At 42.1% G+C, this 27,855-nt stretch overlaps 1 protein-coding gene across 2 annotated transcripts; it reads right to left on the bottom strand.

Annotated features, from left to right (window-relative positions):
- Positions 1-9,114: 9,114 nt before the first annotated feature.
- D2HGDH (D-2-hydroxyglutarate dehydrogenase) lies at positions 9,115-26,481 on the bottom strand. 2 transcript variants are annotated; one of them, XM_081954461.1, is made up of 10 exons: positions 26,224-26,481; positions 24,526-24,932; positions 24,121-24,178; positions 22,038-22,177; positions 15,130-15,323; positions 14,693-14,861; positions 12,592-12,735; positions 11,666-11,808; positions 10,104-10,269; positions 9,115-9,826 (listed from the first exon to the last, which is right to left on the bottom strand). In XM_081954461.1, exons 2-10 carry the CDS (start codon positions 24,923-24,925, stop codon positions 9,564-9,566), a joined length of 1,677 nt encoding a protein of 558 aa, XP_081810587.1. In that variant the 5' UTR covers positions 24,926-24,932; positions 26,224-26,481; the 3' UTR covers positions 9,115-9,563. The 2 variants fall into 2 exon arrangements, with proteins under 2 accessions (XP_081810587.1, XP_081810588.1); XM_081954462.1 differs by lacking the exons at positions 24,121-24,178; positions 26,224-26,481 and having other exon boundaries at positions 24,526-24,660.
- Positions 26,482-27,855: the final 1,374 nt, after the last annotated feature.

Here is a 27,855-nt window from a genome sequence, read left to right as displayed (position 1 = left end):
TTGGAATACTGCATTCAGTTCTGGTCGCCACGATGTAAAAAAGATGTGGAGACTCTAGAAAGAGTGCAGAGAAGAGCAACAAAGATGATTAGGGGACTGGAGACTAAAACATATGAAGAACGGTTGCAGGAACTGGGTATGTTTAGCTTAAGAGAAAGAAGGACTAGGGGAGACATGATAGCATTATTCCAATATCTCAGAGGTTGCCACAAAGAAGAGGGAGTCAAACTATTCTCCAAAGCACCTGAGGGTAGAACAAGAAGCAATGGGTGGAAACTAATCAAGGAGAGAAGCAACTTAGAACTGAGGAGAAATTTCCTGACAGTGAGAACAATTAATCAGTGGAACAGCTTGCCTCCAGAAGTTGTGAATGCCCCAACACTGGAAGTCTTTAAGAAGATGTTGGATAGCTATTTGTCTGAAACGGTATAGGGTTTCCTGCCTAGGCAGGGGGTTGGACTAGAAGACCTCCAAGGTCCCTTCCAACTCTACTATTGTATTGTATTGTATTGTAAATATGGCAAACAATTTTACCTCTGTTTTATTCTTCAGCCCCTGCCTTCGTTATGGTATAAAAGTAAACCCACACACTTCGACCTTTGTGATTATATTCCCATGATTATATTCCCATACATACATTATAGCAGTCAAATTCAGTTTGGCAAATTGCGTTACTTCCTTTATTTTAGTTACTGATTTTCTACAATGACTGTTATGTTTTATTGCTGTTTTATGATGTTACCATAAATATGAAAGAATGGCCTTTACAGAAAATGTCTCTCCCTTCCCACTTTGTTTACTCTACAATCTTAATGAGAGACTGATGCTTGTAAAATCTTGCATTAAATGGCGCTTCTGCAGTTTAGGTGTGATCTAAGGAAATTGCACCATTGGGCCACAGGCAATGCAATGGCTCTAAATTCCAGTTTTACATAATTGGTTGAAAAAAAATAAAGGAAAAAAGCATAGATGTGTATGTCTATAAGACTCTTGGCCATCCAAGTCATAGCTGTTCCAAAAGTGGTTTTGATTTTTGAAACGGCAACTGGACTGATTTTTTGAGGAAGGAGGAGATGTTCTGCTTCCTACCCTGGAAATTTCATCAGTTGTGTTGGATAGTGTGGGAGATTCTCTTACACCATGGTTCATGTATAGGTACATCCCTGCTGTGTACAGGTAGTCCTCAACTTATGACCACAATTGAGCCCAAAATTTTTGTTGTTAAGTGAGACATTTTCTAAGTGAGCTATGCCCCATTTTATGACTTTTCTTGCCACAGTTGTTAAGTGAATCACTACAGTATATAAGTTAGTAACCTGGTTGTTAAGTGAATCTGGCTGCCCCATTGCTTTGCTTCTCAGAAGTTCTCAAAAGAGGATCACATCACTCTGGGAACACAGCACAGGTCATAAATATGAACCAGTTGCCAAGCATCTACCTGTTGATCCCATAATCATGGGGATGCTGCAAAGGTTGCAGAGGTGGTCTTCAGCTAGTTCTGGCCCATTCTAGAGAACCAGTAGAGGAAATTTTGAGTAGTTTGGAGGACCGATAAATAGGCTGGCCCCGCCCCTGCTGCCTCCCAGCTGATCTGCCCTGAACAGGAAAACAGCTGAAAAGCATATTAGTGAGGTGGGGAGGGAATGGGGATTTTCCAGTAACCTTCCCCCAGGAGTGGGGAGGGAATGGGGATCCTTCACATTTTTCAGAGCCATTGTAACTTTGAAAGGCCCTTAAACAAACTGTTGTATGTCAAGGATTACTTGTTTATTATTAGGTTACCACACTGGTTTTGATTACTTTTCCAAAGGCCTTTAGAAATATAGGCCTTTTGAAAGTAACTGCCAATAGAGAAAAAAGAAAAAAGAAACAGCATTGTGAAATATAAATGAAAAAATACCAAGATTGACAGTAATTTCAATGTAGGGGAAAGATTTCCTTATACTAAGAACAGTCAGTCAGACTCACAGCAACCACTGATTTCCACATCTATTATAGCATAGATGATACAGATGCAATGTGCCTTTTACACCTATTCTGAGCCTGAAATCTCAGCAAAATAAAATTTTATTCCTTATTTTATTCATCTTGACAGAAGAAGAAATTTAGTTCTGGATACAAAAGGATTATTCAAAAGGCCAATACCGACTTAACTGATTATGAAAATAATAGATGTGGAAAGCCTTCAGACTTACCTAGAAGAGTATGAAATATATTATATCTAACACTAAGTAGAATAATCCATTTTGGAATATGTTGAGAACTGTAGTTCAATTATTAATGCTGTTTAATTCATGTTCACATTTGTGAGACAGAAAAACATAATAAAAGAGAAGAAGCTGGCACTTGTGGGAATTAATGAATTAATTCGAGTATATTACCCGAAAAGAACTAACTTGAATATATTACAAGAATTTTGCAATCATTTTTCAAACATTTCCTTGAAATCTCACTGCAGGAACTTTGGAACCGTCTGTCAGATGATTCTATATAGTCCTCAAATATTTACATAACATCCTCAGTTTTTAAAGAAACTTGAGAAAGCTCTTATGAAAGGAAACTCCAGAGTTAGTTGATGTAGATTACAACTGTGTGCATCCAAGGAAAAGAGGGGAAAAAACCTCCTAACAATTAAGCCCAAAATTGTTGAGAGTTTTCTCCCATTTTACTACCTTTTTTTGCTGCCATTGTTAAGTGAATCATGAGGTGATTAAGTCAATCTGATTTGCCACATTGACTATAGTTGTTGGTAGCTAGCTGGGAACATTACATATGGTGATCACATGACCCAGAGACAGTGGAACTGTCATAAATATATGCCAGTTGCTCAAATTCTGATCACATAACCGCGAGGATGCTGCACCACTCGTAAGCATGAAAATCAGTCCTAAATCACTTTTTGAATGGTCACTAAACAAATAGTTCTAAATTGAGGACTACAAGTAGTGATGACCTAACCTTAATAGGCTTTCTCTACAAAAAAAAAAATTCTTTGTGCCAGCTTATGTTACATTGGTGAATGATCTTGAAAGCAATTTGAAAAAAGAGCACAGTATATATGAAAACACGGGATTACGTGTCATCAAGTCAATTTCAACTTTCAATAATCACATAGAATAGATTCTCTCCATAACAATTTGTCCTTACCCTAGTATTTCAGGTCTTTCAAAAATGTGCCCTTCACTGATACAATTAAATTCACCCACTTTGGTTCTTGTCATCCTCTTCTCTTTCCTTCCATCTTAGCACTTAGCACTTAGCAATAACACTTAGACCAGGGATGTCCAAACTTGGCAACTTTAAGACTTGTGGACTTCAACTCCCAGAATTCCCCAGCAAGCAGAGCTGGCTGGGGAATTCTGGGAGTTGAAGTCTACAAGTCTTAAAGTTGCCAAGTTTGGACACCCCTGACTTAGACTTATATACCACTTCATAGTGCTTTGCAGCCCTCTCTAAGTGGTTTTACAAAGTCAGCATAATGCCTCCAACATATTTCCCAGTATTATAGATTTCTTGAGAGTTTGGTCTTTGCTGTTTGACTCTGTGTTTAAAGTATGGAATTTTGAGCCTGGTCATTTACGTCTTGAGTAAGAACTCTGGATTTATTTATTTTGTCAAATATGTACGAGATAACAGGTATAAGTATAAACTTATATGAGCACATGAAATGAATACAAATAAATGGGGACAGTAGGACAGGGGTGGTGGGCACACTGGTGTGCTTATGCATGCCCCCTTACAGCTCTTAGGAATGGGGTGAGGTCCACAGTAGGCAGTTTAAGGTTAAAGCTATGGGGCTTTGAGGAAATAACAACGGAGTCAGGTAGAGCATTCCAGGCACTGACCACTCTACTGCTGAAGTCATAATTGAGTTTGGAACAGTTTACCTTGAGTTTGTATCTGTTGTTTGCCCATGTATTATTGCGGTTGAAGCTGAAGTAGTCGTTGACAGGTAGGGCGTTGTAGCAGACAATTTTGTGTACCATGCTTAGGTCAGACTGTAGGTGGTGTAGTTCAAGGTTGTCTAAGCCCAACTATGTGAGAAAGACTAAAATCACAGTTGCAAGAGTGTTTGCCGAGCTGTTTTTAAAAAAACTAAAACTTTTGCTCTTCTCCCTGCGGAAAGGAGGAGTCGAAATGGCTCCCCTCTGCTCTCGTTTTTGTACTTACAAATGAAGTCTGCTTTTCGAAACCACCTTGGGGAAAAAAGAAATGATTTCTGGCATCTTTTAATACCTCCCCCGAAGGTGCTCCGGACCTCTTCTGCTTCGTGGACCTTCTGGATTTGATTTATTTGGTTTTTCCCTTCTTGCTGTACCTCTGTGTCTTGGAATAGTGAAGGAGAACTGACTCTTTACTTTCAGATTTGCCTGTTGCCCTGGACCAGCCCAGCTGCGCGCACTGGCAACGCCATTTTCTTTGCATAAGATTTACCATCTCTGAACTTAGACAATGGGACCTAAGAAACCCCAAAGGGAAGTCACTTTCGGCCCCGGCTTCAGCGGCTTCCAGTCCAAGTACTCAGCAGCCGAAGATTACTTCATTGCTTCAAACAGAAGCTGCTGGAGAGAGTTCAAAAGAACTATCTGTCAACTAAATGTTTTAGGAAATTATAAGAGGACAAAACGAACTGAGGAAGGAAGTGCAGAGAAAGAGTGCAGAGAAGAGCAACAAAGTTGATTAGGGGACTGGAGACTAAAACATATGAAGAACGGTTGCAGGAACTGGGTATGTTTAGCTTAAGAGAAAGAAGGACTAGGGGAGACATGATAGCATTGTTCCAGTATCTCAGGGGTTGCCACAAAGAAGAGGGAGTCAAACTATTCTCCAAGGCACCTGAGGGTAGAACAAGAAGCAATGGGTGGAAAGTAATCAAGGAGAGAAGCAACTTAGAACTGAGGAGAAATTTCCTGACAGTGAGAACAATTAATCAGTGGAACAGCTTGCCTCCAGAAGTTGTGAATGCCCCAACACTGGAAGTCTTTAAGAAGATGTTGGATAGCCATCTGTATGAAACAGTATAGGGTTTCCTGCCTAGGCAGGTGGTTGGACTAGAAGACCTCCAAGGTCCCTTCCAACTCTACTATTGTATTGTATTGTATTGTAAGTGGCAGACCTCAAAAATGAACTCAGAGGGGTACAACATAACACAGCAGAGAATAAACAGAGAATTGTAGTACTTGAGGAAAGCGCAGCTGGGATGGAAGAAAGGGTTAAGGAGGTCCAAAAGGAAAATTTAGAACTGGAAAATTTTATGGCCAAAATAGAATTGGAAAGCATGTATTTTTTTCTCAGGTTCCAGAACCTACCAGAGACAGAAAATGAAGATCTTAAAAATATTATGAGCACAATCTTAGTAGAATACCTTAAGAGAAACAAAGAGCAGATCTGGGGGGATATGGACCTGGTCTATAGAATCAATTCAGCATATGCCAGAATTCATAATGTACACGTTAAATTTCTCAGGAGGGCCACGAGAGACGAGGTACTAGGGGCACAAAGGGAAGGACCTTTAAAATACCAAGACAAAGAAATTACCATGCTAAAGCAAATTCCAAAAAAGATCAGAGAAAAAAGGAGGAAGTACGCTTCCTTATCAAAGAAACTATATAATAGAGGAATTTGGTTCAGATGGTTATTGCCAGAAGGAATCTTGATTTTCTGGGAGGGAAGTCGAGTTAGAATTAAGACACTGGATGAGGCAGAGGCCTTTATTAAAAAACATTTTCCCCTCCCAGAGGACAAAGATAGCAGAGGTGGGGGAAAAAGCAGCAATGTACAAGATATGGAGGGTGGGGGGCACGGCTCCACCCGGGACCAGAGAGGAGGAAGCAATATCAAAAAGGCTCAGGTCACAAAAATAAAAACATCTGAAATATTATTGCAATTGTTGATATACTAGAAAGTGACAAAGAAAGAGATGATAGAACATGTTGTTGACATAAAGTAAGAATTCTGTTTATGCTATCCTTTACATGTTATTTTTAAAATTGTAAAAGTGTGAGATTGGGAGGGATTTCTACTGCCAACACGGAAGCTACTAAAATTTTCTATGTACCCTATTACCTTTTTCCCATAAATGTTTTTAAAACCAATAAAACTTTTTACAAAAAAAAAAAAAAGGTTGTCTAAGCCCAAAGTTTCAAGCATGGTGGCATTGAGAAATACCTCTGAACCTGCTCAGTTGTATTAATGTTGCCAATGTGTAAGAGAGAGCATTTGTTAGTTGAGATTTGGAGTTGCCAGTTGTTCACCATTCCGATACATAGTCAAGGTTGTTTTGTAGGGCAGTAGTATTGTCGGTGATGCTAAATAGTTTTACATCATCAGCAAAGAGGATGCAGCTGCTTAATATGATCACAAAGGTGATTTATGTAAAGCAGAAATGGTGTGGGTCCTAATACGCTGCCTTGGGGGACATCACTGTTAATTGGTGCAAGGTTTGATAAAGTGCTTCATATTTTGACTACTAGTTGCCTGTTTGACAGGAACACAGCTATCCACTTGTGCAGGGATCCAGACAGCTTACTTTTAGAAGTTTGTTGTGTACCACTGAATCAAAGGCTTTGCAGAAGTCTATGTAAATTGCACCTATTGCTTTACCCTGGTCGAGTTGTGAGGACCACATATTTCTGCAGTGTAGGAGTTGTAGGTTATAGGACAAATTTTTCCTGAAACCAAACTCCTTGTTAGAGAGCAGGTTGTTTGTCTCCAAGTAGGTGATGGATTGGTTTTTGATTGATTCCATGACTTTACAGGTGACACAACACACTGAGATTGGTCTGTAATTTTCAACTAGGCTGGAATCTCCCTTTTTGAAGATAGGAACGACCGTGGCTAATTACCATAGGTTGGGCAAGGAGCTGGTTCTGAAAAATAACTCATAGATAGTGCTTAGAGGTTCGGCTATGGCAGTGGAAACCTTTTTCAGGAAGTAGGCACATGATCCATTTATATCTTTTGCCGGCTATCCATGGCATTATCAGAAGCACTCTCCAACATCGTGCAGCACCATGCCTTCCCTGTGGAACACCTTGCCCCACCCTCACCCCCAGAGTGAGGTTGGCCCCAACTCTCCTGATCTTCCATCTTCTTTAAGGGCCTAAAGACCTGGCTCTGCCAGTTGGCTTGGGACTCCAATGGGGAGGGGCATTGCAATGGAGGTAGTTGATTAATTAACAACATATCCCACTTTACCCTCATCCTACTCTTGCCCTCCTTCCCATCTTTTAATTGGGCTGTTATATTTGGCTCTGTGTAGCATTTTATTTGTGCTTTTGTTTTTGTATATTTTTATTATTTTTTTATGATTGTAAGCTGCCCAGTTACCCTGAGGTAAGATGGGTAACCAGAACATTTTATAAATTTAAAAATAATAATAAACCTCAAACTTCAAAAGCATTAATACTCTTCCTATCCTCCTTCTTCAACTTTGGTTTCCATGGAATGGTTTCCATAGAATGACATAAAACCATTCATCATCAGCGGCAGCGATGGCAGGAGAGAGGGAGGATGGTTGCACGCACTCATTACTTGTGAAAATTGAACTTTTTGTGCCACAGGCAACATACCAAAGATTGGGGACCCCTGCCATAGGGACTGCATTGCTTGCATTATCTCATCATGGCATCTTTCCCAAGCTTTTCATGGCTGTTCTGCCATGTGCTAGTCTATGGCATATTTCATGGTTGCTTGTTCGTTTGTAATTGATGTTTGAGCCTAAAAGGCAGAAGCTATTTACCACTTCGATATTTTCATTGTCAGTTCTAAAGCTGTTATGGCTCCTTTTATTATTACCATGGTTTGGTCTTTTTTAATATTAACTTTCAGTCCCATTTTTTCACTGTGCTCATTAACTTTTTTCATAGGAACTTGCATTCTTTACATGTATAGTCATCAGAGTAATGTTATTAACATTGGAAATTACCGAAAAGTCTTCCTCCAATTTAAAAAAAAATTAACTTCTTCCAATCAATTTCCCTTATATATTCAGGGAGTGTCTCATTCTTTTCTCACTCTAAACCATGCTTTGCCAATGTTTTGCCATGTTCTCTGAGACTGTGGTTTCCTAATCTCTTTGTAGAGTTTGATGGCGATAAGGAGATATTCTAGATTCTTTTTTAAAGCACATTCCAGTTTGACATGACTGACAGAATCAAAGGCCTTCTGTAATCAGTAATGTCTATAATCTATTTAGGGTTAGGGTTAGGGTTTCTTTCACTTACTCAATTATCTAGTGTACATCAGCAATGTTTTGTGTTTCCCTGCCTTTTCTAAAGCCAGCTTAAACACTATTTGTTATTTCCTACTTCGTATAGAGTGATAATGTTCCCAATTTTTATTTCGTTTAACACTTTGCACAGTGTTAAGTTTTTCTGTAGATTTACCTCTTTAATCTATTCACTGTTCCTGTTTGGCTAGTTAAGGGGTGTCAAACTCGTGACAACACATTGTTGTCACGTGACATATTACAACTTTCCCCCCCCCTTTGCTAAACCGGGGATGGGCACACCTAGCCCGCAAGTTTGACACCCCTGGACTAGTTGGTTAAAATCTTTATTAACTGAGAATTTTCTAATTTGTCTTTTGTTGTTATACATGTTTCTGCAGAGATTTTATCAATTTGTTTAGGCTGCCAACTTGGCAATGACTGGAGTACTTTTCTAAGTTCATTTTTCCAGTACTAGATATACTTGTGAGTAGGGAATGTCTTCCAATGTATTTTTGATGTTGACATCTCTACTGTATAGTATTTCAATATACTTTTTCTATCTTTCTTTGGTCTTCTTTGAATCAGTTACATGTTCACGGGTGTCTTTTGGATAGTAGAGAGATCTTAAGAAGCATGTTTCATCCTTGCAGGATTTTATTTGCAGTTTAATTATTTATTATTTAACACGTACATTAGTTACATTAACACGTTCTATGTCTGTGCTTAACGTGTGCTACTAATCAGGCAGTGGGCTTTTCCTGTTAGCTTCTGCATGATTTAGGCTCCATATACTGTATAAAATGTTTGAAGCTTTGTATTCTGAATCAAACTATTTGAAAACAAGGAAGAAAATGTCATATAGATGTTGTGATATCAGGCTATAAATGAACATTCATACTGGATTGTTTTACAAAGGGATAAAATTTTGTTTAATTTTTACAGCATTTATGCCATTAAGAAACCATTTTACATTTTAGGGATGGATGACTCGGACCTTCTGAATGCTATTGTACTACATGATCCTTACTTCCCGATATCATAATTGAGACAGGACAGAGCTGTGGTTGAACTGAAGGCCTACAGTTCTCTTATTCTGGTTTGCTTTCAAGAAACAGCCCTTGAAGACAAGAGGAGAGGATCCTTAGGAAATAGTATTCCTGAAGCTGCCAATGTTTTCATTCAGATCCGAAAATAAAACTGTGGTAGATAATACTGGGAAATGAATCCAGTTCAATTGCTTTATTCTTCTTCTTTAGAAAAAGAGAAAACTGGCTCTGGCTTCAGAGTTTATTTACAAAAAGACCTGCTACGCCATACTCCAAGCAATCGATTAAAACTTCCAAAAGAATCATTATTCAGCCTTTGACGGTAATGTTTTATAAGGGTTTAAAATTCCTTTAGGATCTAACATAACCTTGAACTGCTGCATGAGAAGAACGGCCTCCTTTGGCTTACTGTAGTGGATGTAATGTTTCTTCTTGAAACCCAGGCCGTGCTCGGCACTGATGCTGCCATAATATTGTGAAACCCATTCATACACATATGGCTCAATGGCATCCAGGAGAGAATGACTGTATGACTCTGCTGTGACATTCAGGTGCAGGTTTCCATCTCCTGTCAAAGCAAACCAGAAATAAGAATTGATTTCAAAAGAGAAAATAGACAATATAATTATTCTCTTTCTGTGATATCCATTAGTACTGAGAACTGGTTTCAAAAGAGAAAGTAGACAATACTTTACTAATTCCTTAACTGTGATATGATATTTTTTTATTAAAAGGAAACAATTTTCATACTCTTTTGCAGTTAACTGGAGATGGTGGAAATGGTAAGCCAACAACACATTGCAATTCATAATTAAGGAAGTTTTTACCAGCATAGTGGAACTCACCTAGATGTCCATAGCCAACCACATTCTTCGCAGCTGTACCCAGCCGTACTTTCATGTCAGTCACAAGATCATAGAGTTTTTCCACAGGGAGTGAAATGTCATATTTATAAACAACTCCATCACATGTCAGGGCTTCTGTGATCCGTTCCCGTAAAGCCCATAACGCCTGTAGTTGACCAAATATATTGTTTAGAGGAAACAATACCACATTGGCATTCTTCCAGAATGTATGATTTACAAAAGTTAACTGTGTCTTTGTGTTGTTCTCATTTCTGAACGCTGTATAATTTTTATTGGTTTCTTCCGTTGTATCCTGCCTTGGAATTTTTTTAAAATGAAGAACAGTTTAAAAAGACCAAACAATAAGTAACTTACATTATATTTATTTAGATCTGCACATTGAGCAGCAATGCTTGCACAGAAAACATCAGTACTGAAGGATTTGGGCCCAAAAGTTCTCTTGTATAAACCAGGGATAAGAGGTGCATTTTGGAATTAAAAGCATCATCTGTACACTATTCCAATATGGCTGGCATGCCTTCTATAAAGAAAGGCAATCGCTTATTCACAAAATATGGGCCATTCTATATGTGGCCTGGCCCCAAAACCCTCATTTACTAAAAAGCAATCTGATAAAAAAGCTCTCATCTCCTTTAGACCCAAAATGCATTTTGCCACTCAAGTTATCTTTGTCTTTTTTTCTAACTCTGGGCATATTTCCAAACGAAGCATTACTTTGTAGTCTTTCAACCTCTTTTTTAATTGTCTAACACATATAAGGGACTGACAAGGGGTTTAGAAGCATTCTTGTATAAAACATTAGACTAGAAGCAAAGATGGGACAACGTTTTAAACCTAGAAACTGCACTCTGATCTTCTGTCTTCCCTGAGGGTTTAGGGGATGACGGTAATGATATGGAGTTCTTAAAATGCAAAATATGTAAATTTTAGACTCACTCATTCTGTAGGGTTCTGAGGATTGTAGATGGGTACTGGTGATCACACAAGACCCACATATTGAGGGAAGTTCTGCAGCAGAGTAGTAACATTCCCAGGTCCTATAAGATTATTCTCTTTCAGCAATGGGGCCCAAATGTCTATGGAGATTCTCAATCATCCTGGTCCTGGTTGCCCCAAAGGTGTTTTTTTCAAGAGGCAACTGGATTTTCCGGTTTTTCTTTTAAGACATTTTGTTTCTCATCCAAAAAGCTTCTTCAGAGGTGAAGAAACTTCTTGGATGAGAAGCAGGACATCTTCAAAGAAAAAAAACAGAAAATCCAGTTGTCTCTTGAAAAAGCACCTTTGGGATGTGACCCAAAATGCATCTACTCTGCCTGATTTTATTGGACATTTGGAAATAACATTCAGATAACTGTAAGATAATCTAGACAGTTCTCTGAGACTCTAACTTCAACTGACTTACAATGTATTGTTTGAATTTAACATTCACTGATCACATATCAAAATTACATGGCCAATAGCTGCCCATTGAAACATGTTTCAAATTTAAATCATGTTTGAATCCAAACCAAACCTGTTGGTAAGAAAGAAAGAAAAATTACCTTCATCTTTTTTCCTTCTGAGGCCAGAGTTCCATCTACCACCAAATCTGAGCCCATTACATGTTCCAGGAAATGGCTGAGTTTTTCCTCATCATGAGTAGAATTGGAGCCTGAAGTCTCAATTAACACATAAAAAGGACTTTCTAGGTTTACAAAAAGCAGAATTAAAGAGTCATGCAGTTTCAAACATATACATCAACCTAAGTTATGAGATTTTGCATGTAAAAATTAAGTCAAATTTCCTAGGATTATGAAAATTGAATAATATAGAGTTGGGACATACATACACACACACCCAAAGTCCCGTTATAGTGATGGAATGTTCCTGAGAGGGATGAGCAAAGAATGCCAGGAGTATATGCTAACAATACATATTCCCAGCAGAGACACCCAAAGTGTGCAAGTTATCCCAACTGCCCAGCTAAAGTCAAAGAGTACAGTGGAAAAATAGGACTAAAATTAAATATAAAGAAGACTAAATTAATGACAGTACATACAACAACCAGCCCTAGAATTAACATTAAAGATACATTAAAGATACATTAAAGATAACTGTATTCCCAGACATTATAAACTCCCTCCTAATTCTCTTAACTGTTCTACACTAACTTAAACTATAAATTACAGAAAATGGCAGAGAAATAGCTTTTCCCTCATACCATGATAAATTGTTTTGTTAAAATCATAGGTTTAATAAGGATTTTTTTTTTAAAAACCAATAAATATTATCATGCACAGATCACAATACCTACATCATCATGTAACTATGAGCAAAATATATTGAAGACCTAAATTAATTTAGGTAACAGGGCAGCAAATTAAGTACCAATGAATCTAGTACATTTAAATCTAGTACAGTCATCAGATTATTTAAGCAAAAGCACATAGAACTAGTAACGGGAATCCATTTGTGGAGCAGCTGGTACCTGTTACTGGATTGGTCAGTTTCAGATGCCTCTCTACCAACTTCATGCATCCATTGTCCATGAACTCATAAGCAGACAGAATTTCTCCCAGCATATCCTTGCAGATTATGAAGGTTCTCAGGACCTGAGAGAAACTTGGGCAAGCTTTATGGTGGAAGCAAAAAAAATCACAGAAAATAAGTAAGAAGGCACACAAACAAAATTTAAAAATGGTAGGGAAAGCACTAGAACTTTTCATATCTATTCTTTCTTTTGCTTTAAATATGTACCGTATTTTTCGCCCTATAAGACGCTCCGGAATATAAGACGCACTCAATTTTAAAGGAGGAAAATCTAGAAAAAAAAGATTCTGAACCAAATACTGTAGTAAAATATTTTATATCAACTGTATAAAGCTAACAGCAGTTTAAGAACAATTTTATGTCAACCATGTAACATATTAAGAACTATCTTTACTCTCATTAACAGTCAGTAAAGTCAGTAAACAGTGAAAGTAACAAAAATAAGGCTGTAATGTTTTTATTTGAACCCAAAGAATTCCTCTTCTTCGCTGCTATCAGAAATGAGGAAGGACAGATCCACGCAGTCATTGTCATCACTTTCTTCCTCACTGGTGTTTGCCTGCCCCATTTTTAGATGACCCAGGTGGCTACATTCGGCGTATAAGACGCACCCAGATTTTCACCCTCTTTTTTGGAGTAAAAAAGTGCATCTTATAGGGTGAAAAATACGGTAATTGCTACCTTCATTCATTCTACCGTCACTCCAAGATTAACAAAAGAGAATGAAACTGACAAAGTCATTTCTATAAAACTAAAGTAGATAATTGAAATTTAATTGTTCTCATTTAGTGTGTGCACGAAAGGTAGAAATTAGTCCATTCCCCTAGCTTTCATGAATGAAGATGAATATATGTTTCCCAGGATAATGTTGCAGGATCCAATCTGAGTCAGTCACCAGAGGTTTTGTTTTCTGATCTTTTGGACTTCTGCTGGAGCCCACCCTCAGGGCACACAGAGAAGTTCCCTAAGAATGGGCCTCCAGCATGAGTCTGAAACCTTGGAAGACAAAACCGCTGGTCTCGGTAGCTGAGAAGATGAATTCTGACATTTGCTTTGTTTAGGTCCAGGTGTTTTATAAGGGTTTCAAAGGGAATATGACTCTTTGCTGATATGTGTGCTATTCCCAAAAAAGTACTAAAGTCATCTTCAAAAGCATCCCAGACAACAGCTGAACAGGTGTGGGAAAAGACACATTATCAAACAGCAGAGCAAGATCTTCTCTCTTCCCAACATCATCATGCACTGCCCGCATCCTGCGACCTATCAACAGCTATTCTAGCTGATTTAAGTTTTGCAATCAGGAATAGCTTGGACATATTGGAGGTATTGGGCAACAGCCTGGTTTTGAAGAACCAGACTTACCCATTACCCGAATCAGAAGACCCAGAAGACAGTAGCCAGGTCTCAAAGGGCACCAGAACTAATAGGACCAATAGATCCCAGGTTGCACTCATCCCTTAGAAGCCATGCGACTGCACCACCAACAGATCAGTGGGAATAACACATTATGTTGTATACATGGCAAAAACCATGGCAAAATAAGGAGGAAAATGTTACTTCAAAACCAGCCCAGCAAAGAACAACCTAAAGCTGCTCCAGATATGGAATAGAGGTGAAGTGAAGGCAACTCATAAAGGCAGAGGGGAAAAAGGAGATAGCCAGATGTGATTTTGTTGTAGTTATGTATGAGTGAGGAATTAGTTTGTTTCATTTTACATGAGAGCTGTGATTTGCCACTGATAACAGTTTTGAGGTGGCATCTATAAATTAGACAAGATTCATGATAATTATATTTCATATCCAGCTATTATTTTAGGATGCCCTGATTTCTCACATCTGCCTGTGGCTTCCAGGCCAGTAGTAAGAAAGAGTTTGCTAGCGGCATAAATTATTTTCTCCATTTTCATTACTAACACTGGTGATCACAACAAGTGGTTACAAAACAGCCTTGATAAACTGCTACCTCAGGTGCACTCTTCCTGTGCAACACTTGGAAGTACAAAAATGGACTAAAAACAAGAGACAGGAATGACTCGCACCAAGAAATGCCAGATTCACAGCATCTGATTTCCGTGGACAAAGGATGGATACAGCAGTGACCATCCCCAAAGTCCCCTCTGAGCCAATGAAAAGCTGCTTCAAGTCATAGCCAGTATTGTCTTTTCGCAGAGATGCCAAACAGTTCAGGATGGAGCCATCAGCCAGCACCTGAAAGAGGACAAAATTTGGTCCATCATTAATGAATCAGCTTTATTTCAATAAATCAATACAATGTTCTTCTTTTAAATTTTGTTTATGATGGTTACACAGGCTGAACTGGAGAAACAGTAGTTTCTAAGTTACAATTTTGTAAAAAAAAAAAAAAGAAACATATGGTAGTAGTACCTTTGAAATAGAATAAAGGGAATGGGAGAGAATATTTATTTTAAATAATTTTTTAAAAAAACAGAAAGTGCTTTTCTGAATTTCAACTTACCACTTCCAATCCAAGAACTGTCCCTCGAAGGGACCCATACCTCAGGAGGCGTAAGCCCCCTGCATTTGTAGCTATGTTTCCTCCAATATGGCAACTGCCCTTGGCTCCAAGGTCAAGAGGCATGACAAAGCCCTTTGGCTCCAAATACTGGTTGAGGTTCTCTAAAATGCAGCCCGCCTGGGAAATCAGGATTCCTAAGGCATAAGTATCAAATCACAGTAATGTCAGATAAATATAACTCTCTTTCTAATGGAGCAGCTTTCTCCCAATTCAGGCATAAAACAAGCTGGTTGGATTTGTGAGATACAATTAGCAATCAAAGATCTAGCAATGGCATCTTCACGACTGGCTAAGCTCAATTAATTTAACTTGGCCCAGTTGTTTTCATTTAGCATGCTGCCTAACCCAGGCTCTAGTGAATTTATGGCTCAATATAGCAATATAACAAGAAAAGGAATTAAATTTAAAGGTATTGTGTGACCTCAGTTGGATAACCTTGAGTAGGTCTTCTAACTCTTCAACTAACCTTCCTTGCAGTAGTCAGGTGACTATTACTGTGTTTCCCCGAAAATACGACATGTCCTGAAACTGTCCTGCCACATTTTTCTGGTGGACAAAAATATAAGCCCTCCTCTGCAAATAAGCCCCCTGGACAACCCCCCACCTCCGGTCAGGCAGAGCGTCGCTCACCAACCTAGCGGTATCCCGAAGGTGCCAAGCCGTGGGAACCGGGGGGGGGGCAAAGGTGATTGCGTTGCTTGGCACCTTCGGGATACCTTAGGTTGGTGAGCGGGGCTGTGCCCAGCTGAAGAGGGGGGTTACCGGGCGGAAACGACCACGCTCACAAGCAACCACCCAGCAAACCCCCTTTCCAGCCAGGCACAGTGCCATTCACTGATCTAGGGGTATTGCCAAGCCGCGTGAGCACCAGTTCGCCACCGCCCGGCTCTCACGGCTTGGCGCCTTCAAAATGCCAGTGAATGGTGCTCTGCATGGCTGGAGAGGAGGGTGCGAGAGTGGCTGTTCTGCTCCCATGCCTCCCAGCCTCACGATACCCTGGCCCAGCTCTGTCTTATTTTCAGGGAAACACGGTATATGTTAGATATTAACATATATCGGAGGAAGTCTCCTCTCTGGTCCGCTGCTACAGCGGGAAACAGGTATCGCTCTGATTGGTCGAGAGGCGTACCCGAGTACTATAAAAGGGGAACCCTCCGGCCACAGAGCAAGCTGGATCACTACTACTACTAATAAAGAGCTGTAAAGTCACTTCGTGTCCGCAGTCTGTTCTCTCGTTGCCCAGATCTAACATTGGCGACGAGGGTGGGATTGAGAGGCAGATAGGACGAAGAACGCTACTCCAGAATCTCCGGATTTGATCCAGCCCAGGAATTCGGCAGAAATTCCGGCAGCCATCTCGGTCACTGCAGCGCGGCAAATTCAAACGAGAGAAGATGGCGATGCACACTCCCCCCGCTCCATTCGACCCAGCGAACGACGAGTGGGAAGCCTTCATGATTCGATTCGAGTGTTTTCTCGAAGCGAACGAATACACGGGGATCACCGACGCCCGGAAGAAAAACATCTTCCTCGGCTACTGCGGGAAAGAAGTCTTCAACACGGCCAGAGACCTGTTCTGACCCCCTCCTCTTGTATACCAAGACACTCCGACACAAAGTCTCTTCAAAGATGTTTATTGACATACAGGTTCCACCTTGGCAGCAATCCAGCCTGCCAAGGTCAAGATAGCACTCTGGGCAGCAATCCAGCTACAGCGACACCCCTTGGCAGCAATCCAGCTACCAAGCTCCAGATAATCACCTTAGCAGCCAAGGTCCAGGGAACAGATTGACAGTAATCCAGGTAAAACCTTTAGCAGCAATCCAGCCTGCCAAAGTACGACACAGATCTGAGCTTCTCCAACTCCAATGATCAGTTGATTCCTGCAAAGGGTGTGTCCACAAGCAGTCCCTTTATAGTCTGGAGAGGAGTCTAATGATCAGCAGCTGAGAGCCATTACCTCCGGTAATTGCTCAATTGCTCCTTACGCCGGGTAGCACGTCGGTAACGAGCATCTAATAGCTCACTGCTGTCTGACTCACTGTCCTGTGACTCCTCTCCACTGCTCCAAGGCATGACATCAGGAGCCCCCTTCCTTTGGCTTTCACCACTGCTCCATGCCTCAGGCGCCCCCTGGTGGCCAACCAGCCTCTCTGCGCCCTGCTCAGCGTCGGAACCCTGTCCAGGGTCCCCCACCTCCTCTTGAGCCGACTCAGAGGACACCTCGCTGTCGGAGTCTGGTGGCAGCGGCACCGGCACCGGCTGGGCCACAACAGAGACCTCACCGCGCCTACTCCGATACAGGCAGTATCATGGACGGCGTTGCAACAGACGCTACAGACTCATTACGTGCCAAAACCTTCCCGCCATGTGTGCCGCAAGGAATTCAACACACGGAACCAGAAAGCGGGAGAATCAATAAATCAATATGTTGCAGCCCTGCGTAAAGCAGCAACTCACTGCGAGTTCAGGGATCTGGACGAGCATATCTTAGCGCAGCTAATCTGTGGGTTAAGAGACATTTCACTACAAAAGAAGCTGTTGGCAAACCCGAATTTAACCCTACAGATAGCTCTAAACGAAGCAAGAGCGTCAGAGTCAGCGGAGAAATCATCGGTAACCATACAACGGGGGTTCAGCGTAAACCAGCCAGTACCAAGGCAAACCAGAGTTCACTACGAGGACACAAGCCCCGACTACGAGGATCCCGAGTTCGAGGACAGTCACCTGATGCGGAGCAGTCACATGAGGCCTGGGGGGAAACCCGGATTCCGTTTGCCGCCCTGCGCAAGTTGCGGAGGGAATCACCCCAGGTCTACCTGTAGGTTCAGGAACGTTGTTTGTTCGCACTGCAACAAACTTGGGCACATCGCACGAGTGTGCCGGAGCGAAGTCCCTGCCTCACGGCAGCCACCCATGTACCGCCAACAGAAGCCCAACCCAGGGGCTTGGCGAAATCAAAAAGGGCGCCCAGAGAGAAAATTCCCAAAGAGCTGAGCGAGCGTATCCCCAGAGAGATTACACACAAGGAGCTGAGCGAGCGTATTCCCAGAGAGACTACACACAAAGAGCTGAGAGAGCGTTCTATCAAGACGCTCAACGAGAGTATTTTCAGGATATAGATGATGAGATAGAGTTGACCCAGAGAGAGGAATTGCGAACGTATCTCACAACAATAAGCCAGGTCCGCACCAAGCGGCCTAAAAAGCTGAAAGTCACAGTCCTCTTGGAGGGCTCACCTTGCGAGCTGGAAGTTGATACAGGATCGTCCCTGACGATCATTTCATGGGCATCCATGAAACAGGCTATCCCTAGCCTCAAAAAGAGCTAACTACACGCTCCAGACATCCTGCTACGAGACTACCAGGGGAACCGAGTCCCCATCGTAGGCCAAGGCACGTTCCAGATCCGTTTCAAGGACATCGTAGCCCAGCTGCCCGTGACCATCGCCAGCGCACCATTACAAAACCTCCTAGGACTGGATTGGTTTGAATCCTTGGGGCTAGAAGTCACCGGAATCAACGCTGTGGAAAACAGCAGCGCTGAGCAGATTTTTAAGGAGTTCGAGGATGTGTTCAGCCCCGGTCTTGGTAAGTATGTGGGTAAACCGATTTCATTCAATTTAGACCCCAAAGTGGCGCCAATCCGACTTAAACCGAGATGAGTGCCTTTTGCACTCCGCCCAAAAATAGATAAGGAAATAGATAAGTTAGTGGAGCAAGGAATCCTTGAGCCGGTGGATCACACGCGCTGGGAAACGCCCATCGTGACCCCAGTCAAACCAGACGGATCAGTCCGCATCTGCGCGGACTATAAATGCACAATTAATGTTGCGCTACAACAAAGCGCATATCCTGTGCCTGTAGTACAGCACTTATTGCACTCGTTGGGGCCAGGAAAGGTATTTGCAAAATTAGACATGGCACAAGCTTACCAGCAGCTGCCCGTTGATAGCGCCACAGCGGAGGCCCAAACTATAGTGACGCATAGAGGAGCATTCAAATGCAACCGGCTACAATTCGGTGTGAGTATTGCTCCAGGATTGTTCCAGAGCGTCATGGAACGACTTTTGCAAGGGATACCGGGAGTCGTCCCCTATTTTGACGACATCTTGGTGTCCGCTGCAAACGAGGAGCAATTAAATAAAAGAGTCAGAACTGTTTTGGCCAGAATCAGAGAAAAGGGTCTCCGCCTCAAAAAGGAAAAATGCCAAATTAACGTGCCTAGCGTAGAATTCCTGGGTTATAGAATCGATGGTCAGGGAATACACCCCACTTCAAAGAAAATTAAGGCGATCCAGGACGCCCCCACACCACGAAATCAGACCGAGTTGCAGGCCTTCCTCGGACTACTTAACTTCTACAGCGTTTTTCTGAGACAGAAGGCGACCGTTGCTGAGCCACTACACCGTCTACTCCAGAGGAACACACCATGGAAATGGGGACGATCCGAAGCAGCAGCTTTTGCCGGAGTAAAGCGCCTGCTCACCACTGACTCACTGTTAGTCCAATACAGCCAGACACTACCGCTGGTATTGACCTGCGACGCATCACCTTTTGGAGTCGGCGCAGTCCTCAGCCACCGGATGCCCGACGGAAAAGAAGCACCCATCGCCTTCTACTCCAGGACTCTTTCATCGGCCGAGAGGAATTACAGCCAGATGGACAGGGAAGCGCTAGCTGCTGTAGCTGGAGTAAAACGTTTCCACAAATACCTCTACGGCCGCGATTTTGAACTGATTAGAGATCACAAACCGCTGTTGGGACTTTTGGCGGGAAACCGCCCCACTCCAGTCTCCCTTTCTCCACGCATGACCAGGTGGACTGTTTTCCTGGCTGCGTACTCATACAAATTAATTCATCGACCGGGTTCCACTCTAGGACACGCAGACGCACTCAGCCGTTGCCCACTACCGGACCTTTTGCCAGACCCCACTCCCGAAGTGCCGGTGCTGCTCATTGATTGTTTGGACTCAGGACCGGTTTCTTCCTACGATGTTGCAAGGTTTTCTTCTAAAGACATGTTAATAAAGCAAGTTCAAACTTGGGTTTGGGGGGGGTGGCCGAAGGGAAACGTGGGCCCGGAATTCAAAGTGTTTTGGTCAAAACGGGACGAACTCTCAGTGTTACAAGGTTGCTTATTGTGGGGGGATCGAGTTGTTATTCCGTATGCTTTACGTAGGAATGTATTAGATGCTTTACATGTGGGTCATCCGGGGATTGTTAGGATGAAGGCGTTAGCAAGAAGTTACGTTTGGTGGCCAAACATGGACAAAGAAATAGAGGAATGGGTGGCCACTTGCGACCCATGCCAGGAATCGAGACCAGCACCCCCGGAAGCGCCCGCCACAGAATGGGAGAAGCCTAAAGCACCCTGGTCGCGAATACACATCGACTTCGCAGGGCCATTCCAAGGTCAGACTTTCCTTATAGTTGTGGATGCATACTCGAAATGGCTAGAAGTAGTCCTAATGACTTCAACCACGGCAGAGGCAGTCATTAAGGTTCTACGGCGACTTTTCGCCACTCATGGCCTGCCCGACCTCCTGGTCTCCGATAACGGGCCCCAGTTCACGGCCATGCAATTTGAGACATATCTAGCAGGTCAGGGAATTCGGCATGCCCTCGTCGCGCCATTCCATCCGGCGTCAAATGGACAGGCGGAGAGAATGGTGCGATTCGCAAAAGAGGCCCTCGCTAGGATGGGTCCAGGTGATTGGCAAACACGCATTGACCATTACCTCCTAATTCAGCATATTACCCCAAGCGCAACGACGGGTAGGAGCCCCGCTGAACTACTCATGGGCCGCCGTCTACGGTCTCACCTGGACCGTCTTCACCCAAATTACTCTGCCACAGCACCCCCAGACTCCACAAGCAAAATTCGGACCTTTTACCATAGGGGATTCAGTATACGCCCACAACTATGCAGGGGGAACATTGTGGATGCCGGCAAAGGTCATTGGCATCACGGGTCCACGATCGTATCTGTTGGAACTGGAAGATGGGCGGAACTGGAAAAGGCACATCGATCAACTTCGAGGTCGCCTAGCACACTCAGACCTTCGAACCGAGGACGAGAGCTACCTACTAACGCAAAGTCAGCCACTCGAGAGCCCCAACACAGAGAACTACGACACCTGCGAGCCCAGGTCTGAACAAGAGATCGAGCACGAAGCAGAGCAAACCCCAAGCAACGTAACCGAGCAGACTCCGGAACGCCCTAGCAACGAAGGCACGAAACCCCCCGAACGAGAAACAGAAAAAGCATCCGATCCTGCAACCACTTCTAACCAACCCGAACTGCGACGCTCCTCCCGAGTAAGGCAAACTCCAACATACCTAAAAGACTATGTTACTAACCGCAACGTTCCGTCTAGGAGGGGAGGGGTGTTAGATATTAACATATATCGGAGGAAGTCTCCTCTCTGGTCCGCTGCTACAGCGGGAAACAGGTATCGCTCTGATTGGTCGAGAGGCGTACCCGAGTACTATAAAAGGGGAACCCTCCGGCCACAGAGCAAGCTGGATCACTACTACTACTAATAAAGAGCTGTAAAGTCATTTCGTGTCCGCAGTCTGTTCTCTCCTTGCCCAGATCTAACAGTATATATGCAAGATCCTTTCTTAAATCACACAGCACTTTGAAATCTTCAAAGACATGGCTGAGGACAAAAGTGTTTAAAAACATTTCTCTATCCGGTATTTAGATCCCCCCCCCCCCCCCAATTTTATAGGTGTGGCGGGAGGGAGAGAATACTTTTATTAGACTTTCTAAGCCTGGGAACCATCTTCCCTGAAAAGACAATTTGCCCCTCCTCCCCCGCCCAAGCCTTGACAAGAATTTACCAGAAATATCGTCAAAACTGATGATCTGGTTCATAAGTCCTGAAGAAAGAATGATCTCATCAAAGACAGGAACGCTGCCACCAACAAGACCAGTGTTGCCTCCCTGAGGATTCACAGCCAAGTTCTTCTCATTGCAGTACCTGAAAAGGAAAACATTTTTTATTGTTTTAGAAGTTAAAAATGCTGCATCCATGACACAATTACCATACTTTTTGGAATATAATACACACTCCACCACCACCCCAAAGAGGGTGGAAATGTTGGTGCACCTTATACACTGAATACGGCCTTTTTTGGCCTCCTAAACCCTGCCCCACGCATCCCATTTTTCGCAAAATCTAGAGGGTTTAGGAGGCCTGCAGAGTGCTCCTAGGGGCCAGGGAGGGCAAAAACTATTTTTTCCTCTCTGAAATCTTGGTGCGTCTTATACTCCGGGATGTCTTATAGTCTGAAAAATACGATACTTTAGGTCTCCCCAAATCAAGTCAGAGTAAACTTTCTGGCTTCTAGTCAGAAAGTAGGTATGATTCCTATATTAACACATGGGAATGGCTAGCAGTGGGAGTTCATCCCAAATTCAGGAAATGAATTTTTCACTTTACAACCATTTGTTTAAAGGACCATTCGAAGTCATAAAAGCACTGAAAAATGCAATTTATCACAAATTCTTGTACTTAAGATCATCAAGGCATCCCCATGGTCATGTCATCCAAATTCAGGCATTTGACAACCAGCATGTATTTACAATGGTTGCAATGTCCTGGGATCATGTGATTTGCCATTTGGGACCTTCCCACCCTTTTGAGATGCAAGATTAAGGGAGGAAGCCAAATTTGCTTCATAACCACGTGATTCAGTTAACTACTAGTGATTCCCTTAACAATTATATCAAAAAGGTTGCAAAATCAAATGTGACTACTTAACAACCACCCTGCTTACTAACAAAAATTCTGGCCCCAATTGTATTGTATGTTGAGAACTACCTGTGTTGTCAGCATTTAGTGCACATTTGTACTAATGACTGACAGCATTTGGTACCTATTTAATTGATACTGCTTCTTCAAATGCTTGCATACATGGATGTGTAAATATGTCTTAGGAGAATCTGCATGTGATTTCTAGGAAAGTTGACATGCACAATTCCCTTTGACTATAGATGGTTCTATACACCATAAATGCATAGATGCTTCCTGACCAAAGGCTGATAGTGCTTCCAGTGAAAAGATACCATCATTTTTTCCACTTTTCGTGGAAAGGCTCCAGTAGTAAGAAAAAAATAGAAGAGTTGGGAAAATTTTGAAAGATTATAGTCAACACTATTTGAATCTTCTATAAAAGTCATTTGTCTGTGGGAGGGGATTAAACAAATGCATGCTGAGTCTGGAAGTAACCTACACAAATCCATCTATCTGGAAGCACAATTTTGACAGCATTTTTAAAAATCTATTTTAAGGTTAATGTCTTCTTAAAAACACAAGGCTGATATGGAGTATACTCTGGTGATTCCTTAATGTTGTCTCAGTTTCTCTTTTTAGACAAAGATTGAGTCAACTGAAAAGTATACAGAATTGTTCTGTATTCCCACATAAAAATTACTTGTTCATCAATTAAGAGACTGAGAAGATCCAGGAGCTAAATACTACTGTAACGTTCTATTTTCTTTATGTATCCTTTTAAACATCAATTCATTTATTATAAAAAAACATGCTTATATGAGTTTTCCCTACTTAATGAACCTTAAACCTTAATAACTAATGGCTCTTTATCTGCTTCAGACTTTATACTGATATAAAGGGAAATGAGGAAGGGAGGGATGGGGGAAAGGCCAGGAGGCTGCGGGAGAGGGAGATAGAGAGAGAGGAAGAGAGGTGGGGGAAGAGAGAGAGCGATGGAAAGAAGACTCTTCTTTAAAAACCACAATCCTAACTCCTGAACTACTCTTCAGAAATGTAACAGGAGGTGACTGTTTTACTTCATTCTGTACCCTGTTCTTCATATGTCTGTGGACAATACAGAAATAAGGCACGTTCTTCTGAATAACAATTTCTAACACTGTGCACTATGTTCAAAGAAACATGTTTACTTGAGAATCTGAGATACTTCCATTGTTGTCCGTGGCTTTAGCAGTACTGTACTGCAGCCTGCAATGGAAATAAGATGAAAGAATTCTATTACAAGTATGACTGAAGTCCAATTACCCAACCCTGCATGCATTGGGGTTAGATGGGGGAGGAAATTAACCCACCCAACCTCCCATTTTCCCATCATTTATTTCTTAGCTGCAAACAACAACAACCCAGAATAAAGATAGCTTCCCAATGCAATTTAGTTGGCATTACAGTATGGATACTCCTATGTAGTACAACCCCCCCCCTCTTCAATGCCATATTTATCCTTATAATGCTTTGACCTGTCCTATGCTGTTTGTAGAACTGCTTCATCAGGATGGCAACTCTAGAAATGTAATAAAACATTTAAAATGATTTACCTCTCACAGACTTTAGCCAGTCTACATTGAAAGGTTTGAGTTCCTCTGCATCTGTAATGACTCTCCCAGGCAAAAGGTGCTCAAAGAAAGTTAAATCAGAATCAGAAATATGGGCAAAGGGCAGCCTCTCTACCCCATATCGTTCACATGTGAGCATTACTTCCTGGAGATGAAGCTGGCTGGTGTGCAGATTTCTCTTAGCTATGTTGCTGATGCTCCACTGGAGAGAAGGTAAGAGCAGAAGTGTCTTCAATGGTTGTGTGGCTTTCTTCTCGATTTCGGATAGAGTAGCAGTGCTATTCCATATGCTCCTAGTTTTTCTCTGGCATCTGGTAACCAACCTGGGCACAGTCCCAATGTATTGAAATAGGCATGGCCGGACAAGGCTGGAAATAGCCATAACCAACCTGAAACACAAAAAATAACTGGATGGAATCCCTCTTTCCAAAAAGCTCCCATTACATTTTCCCTTTTAAAAAAAATGAAGACCATTTAAAATGTTTAGAAAGTCATAGTCATGGATAGGATCACATGACAGCAATTTGCTAAGCTACTCTACGTTGGATCAGGGACTAAAAATCAATCACAACTGACTTCACCAGCCCTGTTTATTTCTACATTGCTATGTAGGAGAAAATAATTTTCAATAAAGTATAATTACATTAACTATTAATAATTGCTTGTGCTCCCATACATTAATGGTCCTCATCCAAAATACAGTTCAGAATTTGAAATTAAGTTTTTACTATACGAGAAATAAATATGAAAACTTGTTTTTCAAAGCATGTACAATATGCAACATATCCTCAGAAATGGGCAAGGAAGCTGGTCTTTTTGGGTGGCCTCCCTCATTCAATCGGGGGACGCAAGGGGCATGGGGGACCACAGTCTCAGTGGGGAGGAGTCGGGAGATGACAGGAGCCTTACTCCTGAACCAGATCTCCTCTCTCAGAATTCGAGGATTCCCTCATTCCGGCCTCAGCATAACACCCTGGATATGGCATCCATTATTTCAGAGGCCATTGGACGGGGCATTGCAGTGGGACTCCCAACATAAATCTTCTTCTCATTCTACTCCACACAGGCATTCTTCTGCTTCCAGGAAGACCATAGTGAGAAGCCTTGTAAGTCCCACTTTGCCCATCTTCAAATTATTTCATCATTTTATTTAAGACCGTAGTTAAATGAATGCCCGTTTAACAGTGTGTCCCAATCTTGACAATTTCCAGATATAATATTTTAATTCCGGGTGCTTTAGAGCGCTCCACTTGGCAGCTCAGTGTGGCTGAGAATATTGCTAGCTGAAGTCCATCAAACGGACTTTGACACTTGGCTTGAACATCCTCCCACCTTTTATCCTTCTTCCTGCTAGTTGGAAAATATCAAAACTTGCACACTATTTTGTGACCTCGAACTGGCTTGCAATCGGATTTATTATTCTTTTTACGATTGCTAGGGCTTAAATGGGAAAGGGGACAAAACGAGGGGGGCGAGGCGGTGCTCGATGCGTGTTTTTTCATGGTAGTGGGAAAATCCTATCAGGCGTTTAGGGCGGGAGGAGCACGGGAATCGCAGGCCCTGGAGGAGAATTCTGATCGAGGGTAGCAGAGCGGTAGTGAAGGGAAAGGAAGGGAGGAGTGTCGTCAGGCGGAAGCTTCTTCTATGCGCCTCGCAAGCAGCAGCCATCTCCCTACTCACTTTTGCACCAGATCAGGGCCGACTTTCCCTTCTCGGGCAGATCCAGGCGCTGCCTTGTTCGCTCCGCCCCGTCTTTGCGGGAAAAGGAGCGACGCGCCACGTGGGCTCGCTTAAAGGCTCGTCGCCTAAGGTCGATTGACTCGATCGGGCGCTGATGTTGGTGGCGTCGCTGCTTCCCGATTTTCCCCTCGCGGCGCCGCAGCGCCACTTTTCATGTGCACCACCCACTCCGCCGATTCAGAACAGAAGCTTCTCAATCTATCCGTTCGTAGCCTCCGCCCAGGGCTGTCAAGGAGGCACTAGAAATACAATCGTTTGCCGTTTTAAAGTTTAACGAATGTATTAAATATTTTTTTAAAAAAAATTGGGAGAGGGGGGTTAATACGGTAATGTTGATATTCTGGTTAACTAGCTCGTATTAAAATAGCGGGTGCTTCGGAAGAGTCTGAAAGTGAAACTATATCTTGCCCCACCCACTCGGCTTTTGGGGCACAATTGAAAGGCGCGGGGGTGGGGAGGGGGTGGAGATAGAAATGTGTTCAATTTCCCTCTCATCCAGACTTTTAAATGTAACTGGAAAGTCAGTAGATAACATCAGTTCTCATTCTCAATTCAGCTTCAGGAACATTGAGGAGCGGTTAAGGCAGGGGTGTGCAAACTTGGGAACTTTAAGACTTGAGGACTTCAACTCCCGGGAGTTGAAGTCCTCAAGTCTTAAAGTTCCCAAGTTTGGACACCCCTAGATTAAGGCATTGGCCAAGCATGCAGCTGGGGCATTCTAGGAGTTGAAGTCCACACATCTTAAAAAGTTGCTGAGGTTGAGAAACTCTGGGTTAAGGTGTCAAGATTCAGAACTCAAACTGCAATCACCTGGTGATTCTAGATTGTGCTGGAACTATTTCTTGAATCCCCAGAGTTCTAGTCTTTCTGGAAGGCACAAAGTTGGCAGAAGCTGTGCTGTTAGATTACTCTTGCTGGATAGTAGCTACCATCCTAGATTTTACTAAGCTAGCATTCCGGGTTAAGATAATGCCATTAAAATCAAGAAGTTGTAAGATAATGATAGTGCTACCTGTTCTAGGATTCTCTCTACCCTGCACTGCTTTAATTAATCTACAGCCCAGTGAATTCTGAAAACTGAAAACAATTTTATTTCATTTTTATTTAAATAAACAATATTTAAATTGTAAACATATTTTTATATCATCTTTCCTTTTCCAACAAAGTTTGAAAAATGTTATTATGCTTTATGATGTTTATGTTTATCAGCGTAAACATTCAGAAGGTTAAAATAAAAAAAACTTGAGCACATTAAAACACTCCACAAGGCAATCATACTGGAGGTCCCATGTGAACAGAGAATGTGCCCCTGTGGACAAGGGATCATTCAAACCATAGCTCTGTAAGGGCTCAGACTCGTATCTTCTTACCACAGAAAAATATCACATAAATTCTGATTTCTTCTATGTAGTTATTACCATTAGATCAGCATCTCTGAACATAGCTAAATTCTGTTATACTATCTGTAAAGTTAGGCAGACTTTGGCTACCATCGATGATCCCATCATTAATTCCAATAACCATTATATTTTGTTCTATTTTATTTTAATGTTTTAATGTTTATTTTAGTGT

The sequence above is a fragment of the Natrix helvetica genome (genome assembly GCF_964273705.1).
Source record: "Natrix helvetica genome assembly, chromosome: 5".
Classification (NCBI taxonomy): Eukaryota; Metazoa; Chordata; class Lepidosauria; order Squamata; family Natricidae; genus Natrix; species Natrix helvetica.
The sequence above is the reverse complement of the archived record's forward strand: the minus strand, read 5'-3'. Positions and strand labels throughout refer to the sequence as shown.

Excerpts from the sequence above, each read along its gene's own strand:
- D2HGDH (XM_081954461.1), bottom strand. The coding sequence starts at position 24,925 with ATGGCTATTTCCAGCCTTGTCCGGCCATGCCTATTTCAATACATTGGG. Across the intron at positions 15,324-22,037 it reads CAGTTTTGACGATATTTCTG|GAATCCTGATTTCCCAGGCG; the intron begins GTAAATTCTTGT and ends CTTATGCCTTAG. Across the intron at positions 11,809-12,591 it reads ACTGACCAATCCAGTAACAG|AAAGTCCTTTTTATGTGTTA; the intron begins GTACCAGCTGCT and ends TTGTAAACCTAG.